At 40.0% G+C, this 7,737-nt stretch overlaps 1 protein-coding gene across 3 annotated transcripts in view; it reads right to left on the bottom strand.

Annotated features, from left to right (window-relative positions):
- Positions 1 to 3,511: 3,511 nt before the first annotated feature.
- The window catches only part of LOC109084832 (dynein regulatory complex protein 11-like), a 40,364-nt gene continuing 36,138 nt past the window's right edge, over positions 3,512 to 7,737 (bottom strand). For all 3 annotated transcript variants that reach the window (XM_042725649.1, XM_042725651.1, XM_042725650.1), the window contains 4 exons: positions 5,870 to 5,956; positions 4,851 to 5,028; positions 4,345 to 4,583; positions 3,512 to 4,240 (listed from right to left, as the gene is read on the bottom strand). In XM_042725649.1, coding sequence (XP_042581583.1) covers positions 4,085 to 4,240; positions 4,345 to 4,583; positions 4,851 to 5,028; positions 5,870 to 5,956 — 660 coding nt within the window. In that variant the 3' untranslated portion in view covers positions 3,512 to 4,084. The remainder of the gene's footprint in view (positions 4,241 to 4,344; positions 4,584 to 4,850; positions 5,029 to 5,869; positions 5,957 to 7,737) is intronic.

Below are 7,737 nucleotides of genomic sequence, written 5' to 3'. Positions count from 1 at the left end.
GCTAGCAGCATAAACACCACTGTCATACAGACGTTAGCTGACCTTTTAAAGTATTTATAAAGGCGTAACCAGTCTGCTCTCCTCCCCAGGTAAGTCCTTGTTTGAGTAATGATTATCTGAAGTGCCTGAGTAGCCAGGCCTCTCTCATCCACACAACTGGCCTTAATCCTAGACAGGTTCAGTGAGTCCATTTTCCACAGTTTGACAAACGGCTGGTAAAAAGCATGTAAATTTCTCCCTAATCCCAAACATGGAATCTTCAAACATGGAAAAGCCAAACAATTTTAAATGTTCAGTGGACTCGTATTGCATTTGTTGATAACTGCATTATGTAAATAGTATGTAAAACTGGTTGAAGTTGAATTAAACTCATGCTGTGCAGCTCTGCAATGGAGTTTTTTTTAAATACTAGAATTTGTTCAAAGTAATCACTCTTGATTTGCTGCATTAAAACGTCAGACTAATTAACAAATGATTAGCAAATGATAAAGAATTACATGATGTTGGGCTAATTAGCATAACATTAATTGCTTTGTTTTATAATACCCAGCTGGCTAATTGTTCTTTCTCTCTCTTCTCCATAATTATTCCAGAAAGGAGGTGACTGTGGTTTCTCTCCTCCCCATTGAGGGGTCCTGAAGCCCACGGTTAGCTGCTTTTATTAATGAAGTAATCATATGAGGCTGGTACTGCCACAATGTCACTGTCCATCACCAACTTTAAGGCAACCACATACACAAAGCAGCAGGTTTAGAGCCCAAACCTCTTGTATCGAAAATAGTGAAATACTACCACTCATAGGTGGAGGGTGAACCAACTCCAGGGTAAGGCTAAAAGGCTAAATGATACAGTATATATATATATATATATATATATATATATATATATATATATATATATATATAAATATATATAATATATATATATATATATATATATATATATATATATATATATATATATATATATATATATATATATATATATATATATATATATCCCCAAAATCTTCCATAGTTCACCTTAAATAATTGCAGTTCATATAGGAAGTTTTTTTTTTTTATGTAATTTATTTCTGTGATAACAAAACAAAAATTTCAGCAGGAATTTTATTATAAGTCTATCCATCTATATAATTTAGAAAGCTTTTGAGTCTTCTCAGATGATCTCCTGCTTTGTCTTCTTCAGAGTAACACCGTAAGCCACCAACTCTTTGTTATTTTATATTAAAAAAAAGCCATTTCAAAACAGCTCATATGCAATGCATGTGTATTCCCAAGGAGCAAACTGTGCACTCTGCTCACAGGGATATAGTCAAATGTGACAGCATAAGAGAGGCTATCCTGTGGGTCAGTTTTCCAGTTATCTCCTGTCATCTGGCCTTTTTGAAGGCTCAATTTAGCAATCTCCATTAAATCAGGGACAACTTCTTAATGGCTCTGTCTCACCCTTTAGCCCCCAGGCCAAACCTAGGGTTGCTAAAGTTGTAAAGGCCCAGGCAGGCTGCATCACTATTAACAGTACATCAGAGGTCACCGCTTGCTGCAGGAAAGGCAGCCCTGCATAAGAATGCCTAGGACCCTGGAGCCACAGGACAGGGAAGTAAATAGTAATTGCAAAACAATGGTTAAAAGGCCCTTTGAAATGAGGGAGTTGCTGTACTTTATTTTACAGCAACGGCCACAGGGCGAGAAAGGTCTGCACTCAGGTCTCAGTGAGACAAAAAGATGCATCTGACTAATCCAATCTGAATAATGTTTAATTATTAGCGCTCCTGAAGGGGAGAAATGTGTAGGGGAAATGACCTATGAGAATAATGCACAGTCAAACGAGGCATTTAATTAAAAACAGTATGAAGAGCGTTGCAGGAAAAGATGACTTCAAATCATCTTTTTATTTTCAGTAATTAGGTGTGCAAATATAAGCCAGTGCACATGGGCATGTGCATAACATCTCGCATTTAAATTAGTGAGTCAAAAAAATACTCCTCTTAACATGTCACTCAGCTTCAGGGCTCTTTTTTTGTTCTTTGGGTTAGAAGACACACACACACACACACACACACACACACACACACACACACACACACACACACACACACACACACACACACACACACACACACACACACACACACACGTATTCCTGATTAATTCAATTGGATGTGAGCTGAAGCTACAAAGAACACATTGAGGTGACTATGTTTGTCACTGGTGAGAAGGAGGAGGGGATCCATAGGATCAGAGTCGGAGAGTGGGATAAAGATAGAACAAGGCAAGCCAAAAAAAAAAAAAACACACAGAGGAGAGAAGAATATACCAAGAATGACCTGGAATAAGTAGTGTGGGAGTTGATTATGTTGCAAACAAGGGGTAGCACACAGATCGCTGAGAATGAAAGAATTGAAAACAGGCATTTGCTCCCATGGGAAGAGGAGTCTAAAGAAGGAAGGGAAGTGGGTCAGCTGCTTGGCAGAGCAGGCTGTCTTGTAAGCGTTGAACACTAAATACTCTGAGACCTGGGCAGAGATGTCGCACTGCAGCCCTTCAGGCAGACACAATATGGCTGAAGATTACATGGGCCAGTAGGCTCTGTGATACTGAGTTTCCATATGATCCTATGGTATTATATAGCTTGTGTTTTGCTCTCTGTGTTTTTACAAATGAGCAAAAAGTGGCCCTGTTTAACTAATGAAGGCATAGTTCATCTGTCATCATTTACTCACCCACATGTCATTCCAAACTTGTATGACTTTTCTCTTTTTCACCTAACACAGCAGAAGAAAGTCAGTCATATAGGTTTAGAATATGATGTTGAGTAAATGATGATTTACATTTTGCATTCTTCAAAATATAAGAAATGCTCATAAGTTTGGAATGGCACGAGGGTGAGTAAATGAGGTTTCCCTTTCCCTTTAACCATTTCACAATAGTAGATTGATGACCACAAAGTGTCCAAATGCATTTTTGCCTTAATTTTACAGTATAAACATTATCCCCGGTTTCACAGACAAGGCTTAAGCCTTAACTAAGACTAAAATCTAAGTCTGAGCTGTTTCAACTGAAAGAAACTTGCTCTGACTCATCTTAAAATATATCAGTGCCTTTATTTTGTCTCATGTGCACACCAATGCACACCAGTAATGTTTTTTTTTCTAAGGCACGTTTATAAAAATGACTTAAATGTCCTAATTGAACTACAGCCTAATCCTGGTTTAGTCTAAGCCCTGTCTGTGAAACCAGGCCATTATCTATTATTTTACCAATTAAAATGTATAAAATTCTAAAATATTTTATAAATTATATTTTAATTAAATTCTTTGTCTAAAAAATGTATTTGCATGAAAGTTATGCTGTTTTTCTCTAAAATAATTTGCCTTTGATTTCATATTTTGTTATCCAACACAATGACATTTATACTTTTTATATTTTCTATTTTTCAATTTTTTTTTAAGTGTGACATTCAGATTTCAATGTTTTTGCCAATCATTTCAGGAAATTAAGCGAGAAGATTTCAGGTAAGAGGTTGTCCTTTAATGGCTCTCTGGCTTCAGGTCAGGTTTTAATAAATCACATTATAAAAAAAAAGTACCACAAAATAAATATTAAGCAATACACTCAGCTTTGTACTTGATATCATGATAATGTTTAGCGCAAAACTATATAACCAAACATTTTTTTTCCCTAAAAAACAATTTAATTTAAAAAACAATGCCAAATTTGCAGCAGAAAACTACAGTAGTACAGCAGTACTACTGCAAAGTCCTTAATTCAAGAATGAAATATCATAATTAGCCAACAATACAACTGAAGAGAAGACACATGATGCTAACAAAACACAAAGATGAGAACCAAAGTCAGACAAAACAAACAAAAAACACCCCACAAAAAGTATCTGTTGAGCAAAAAAGGAAAGGATTAAACATACAGTACTGGTAGACACAGTAAGTAGATGCTTCTTTGGAAGATGTGCTCATGCCCTCTGCTGGCCAGAAGAGAAACTGTGGCTGTATTTGAATTAAGGCTCTAAAAGGATGACCACAAACTGTGTTGCCTGTTTTGTTAGTTTAAAAGAATGTCCATTTTCACTTCTTTTTCTTTCTCTTTTTAGTCTTTCCCTTCTTTTCTTTCTTTTGTGATTTTCCTCCTTTAGTTTTCCCTTTCTTGTGATCCTCCTCCTCCTCACTGGCCTTGGCCGCTCGTGCCCGTTTTTTGCCCAGAGGTGTCCGGCTGTACCATGCCTGTCAATAAAAAAAATACAAACATAATGTACACTCATTATATATAGCTGGGTTCAACACATGCACCCCTCCAGAAAAAAATTCACACACAAAAAAAAACTGACCTTGAAGGCTTCCTCCTCTTCTTTGTAGACAGGATCTTGTCTCGCAAGAGGGGGGATGAACTCCACCGCAGTGAGGGGTCTCTTGGTCTGCTGGTTGAGGCGGTGAGAGTTCAGGACAGTTTGGATCGCCTGAAGGATGTGACCCTGAGTGTAACCATCTGTTACTTTAGCTAGAGAGCTCAGATCCAGCTTAGGGCCCAGCTGAGCACCACCTGCTTGGAGCAGCTCCTTCCACAGAGCTAAACATTAAAGATACATATGTTTGTCACCTCTTAAATTCATATAATGTACATATAATAAATCAGATTTTAGTATAGAAATACAAACTGAACTATACAGTAGTCAACATTTGAAGTGGATCAAAATCTTTCATCAAAGTTGTTCTAAAAGCTAAAACCAAAATGTGTCATATATATAGGAGGAGGTGAAAGAACATATGCAACATGAAATATAAAAATATAAAAAGAAATCAGTAACTTATGTGAAAGACACAGATGTTTACTTACTAAATCTTGAAGCATAATCTGGTCTAGGGATCAAAATGATCTTCTTGTAAACTTTACAGAAAGGTTTTATGTCAGCATCAAAAGGTCTACGAGTCGTCCCCACCACTAATACACGGTCCTCTGGTTTAATAGATTTCAGGACCTTCGGCAGGCTTTTCTTTAGTCTTTTAGGTTCCATCTAGAAATTAACAGAATGAAGAAAAAGCTGAACTGAGGAATACTATAGAGTTATGGAGAGATGTTTTTTTTAGGCCAAAACCTTGAAATGAGTTAGCATCATGGCACTTCTAGTTCCATTGTCGGAAAGTCGAGTTTTTTTTTTTTTTTTTTTGAATGGGTTATTTTGGTTAAATGCCTGAAATAAGGTCTGTGGTCAACACAAGCCTAACACACTTTCATGTTTTATTCAACAACATAAACATCAGTACCCCTCTGTGATAACTAAAAAAGTGGCTACTAAAAGTGGCTAAATATGACTACAGGAGTTTCTGGGGATGTGTAGTTCATTAATAGCTGCCATTTAGCTTTTATATATGCTGATTGTATTTAGGCTTCAAAATTCATTTTGTTGTGTTCATTTGTGATCATGAAAAAAACATGTAAGAATCATAAAGGTTTGATGGTGACAGAGCTTATTTTATTTAATAATCCAAAAACCACTGGAAAAATCCTGTTGGTTTTTGTTGATTGAATCAAGGTGATGCTATTTTCCAGGTTGGCTTACAAAAATATGTCATTGCTGCACTACTCTATTAATATTACCACAGTGTATCTTCGTCTTTATCCACAAGAGGTCGGCAGAGGCCAACTCCTCACATTGACAACGTCTTTAAAAATGAGTTGGCATTCATTGAATGACTGTGAATGAAGGACTAAACAAATGCAGAAGAATTTCACAGCTGATGGTCTGGTATTGAAGTTGTATGCCGCCATGGACTGAAAGTTATGAGCTTATTTAGTAAGTGTTCTACTGACTGTGAACAGAAGCTGACTTATTCTCTTCCTGCTGGTAGACAAACCTCTTTCTCCAGCTTTGGAACTTTCTTGTAGAATGTTTTCTCAGCATCACCAATCCAAATGACTGAGGGCTGCAGCTGCCGAGCCACCTGCCAAAACACGACAATGTTCCTCCAACGTAGGCCAAACGGTACAACAACACAAACAATCATCAGCTCTCTCACTCACAAACAATCACTTATCGGCCAGAGAAAAAGAAACAACACTGACTGTAATCAACACTGCCCCTAAACACATGATACCACATTAGTGAAGTCAGTGCATGCTTTAATATCATTTGACTGAAAACAATGTGTCCTGTTCACTACTGATTATTTATTATATTTGTAATCAGATATCATATATCAGTAAATATTAGCTAATTAGTAATTTTATGTTTTATATTAATGTTATATACACAGGTTTGTATGTATAGGTTTTTATGCATAAAAATATCTAACTCCTTTCGTATTTTAGAGGAAGGGTGGGCATCATCATATTTGCCATCATACATCCTTGGCATCAAACAGCTAAAAATGGAAGGTCATTCTGGTGTTCCCTTTCAGTCGGTCACGTTCTACGTTATGTCAGAAAGAGACTGACGAATGGGGTCTCGCCCGAGAGCCCAATTACCTTCGAGTGGTAACAAAACGAAAACGAGCCAGTGGTACACAATGTACCTTGGTCTGCGGGATTTGCATCGCGAACTCCGCCCCGCTGTGTGGGTATATAAGGAGCAACACGAGCAACTTGTATTCAAGCTTTCGCTTCGGAGCCGAGCACATCGCTTGCTGCTTTCACCGGAGTGTTTACAAGCGAGTCAGCTGTTCGTCTGAGCTTCCTGGATTCAGCTCCCGCGTTCCCCTGAGCGCTTCAGCACCACTGAAAGAGCTATTTCCTATTTCTAAAAGAGTAAACGGGTTGAGTTTGCGTCTTTTTAAAGATGTCATTCCGCCCGTGTGTTTCTGGGTGTGGTCGATATATGGCTCCTCGTGACGGCCACGATCGCTGTGTCACGTGTCTGGGCTTTCAGCACGCTGAGACTGCGTTCGTGGATGACTCATGTTCTCATTGGGGGGACATGACCATCTTGGCGTTAAGATCAAGACTCGATTACCTTAAAAGGTATAGAGTCCCCTCTGCCACACCCCGATCTAGCTCCTCTTCTCGTAAGAGGGTTACTTTGGCTGGTGGCCAGGGTGATCTGAGGGTTACTGTGTGGGGTTCCCCGACGAGCCAGCCTCCTCGGGCCACACCCCCCTCACAAACGCTGCAGCCGGTTGAGTTTCCGGATGAGTTTGCTGGACCCTCTTAGCAGGATCTCAGCATCTCATTCGGGGCTCAGGACGAGGACCAGATTTCGATCGCCGCATCACAAGGCGGGCTTGAGTCATTGGGAGAGGAGGATTCGGCTGCGTTGCCCCCCTCTGGGGCGCCAGCGTTGCCTGAGTCTGATCCCGAGTTGACGGCCATGCTTTCCCGGGCAGCCGAGAGCATCGGGCTTGAGTGGAGTGCTCCACCCAGTCCCAAACACTCAAGGCTGGATGATTGGTTCCTGGGGGCTGCACGCGTTGATCCCCAGTGCCCCCCTCCGGTTCCTTTCTTCCTGGAAGTGCATCAGGAAGTTACCAGTTCATGGAAGGCACCTTTAACTGCCCGAACTGTTCTTGTGCTACCTCCGCCTTCACTGCCCTCGATGGCGGGGCAGCCAAAGGATATGCGGGGATACCCCCAGTGGAGCGCTCTGTTGCGATGCAACTGTGTCCTCAGAGTGCCTCCGCCTGGCGTGGTGGTCCCAAGCTCCCGTCCAAGGCCTGTAAGTTCTCATCCACGGTTGTGGCCAAGGCTTACAGAGCTGCGGGTCAGGCTGCTTCTGCTTTGCACACCATGG

The sequence above is a fragment of the Cyprinus carpio genome, chromosome B6, assembly GCF_018340385.1.
Source record: "Cyprinus carpio isolate SPL01 chromosome B6, ASM1834038v1, whole genome shotgun sequence".
In the NCBI taxonomy this organism is placed as follows: Eukaryota; Metazoa; Chordata; class Actinopteri; order Cypriniformes; family Cyprinidae; genus Cyprinus; species Cyprinus carpio.
Note: the sequence above shows the minus strand (reverse complement) of the source record. Positions and strands in the feature narration are given on the sequence as shown.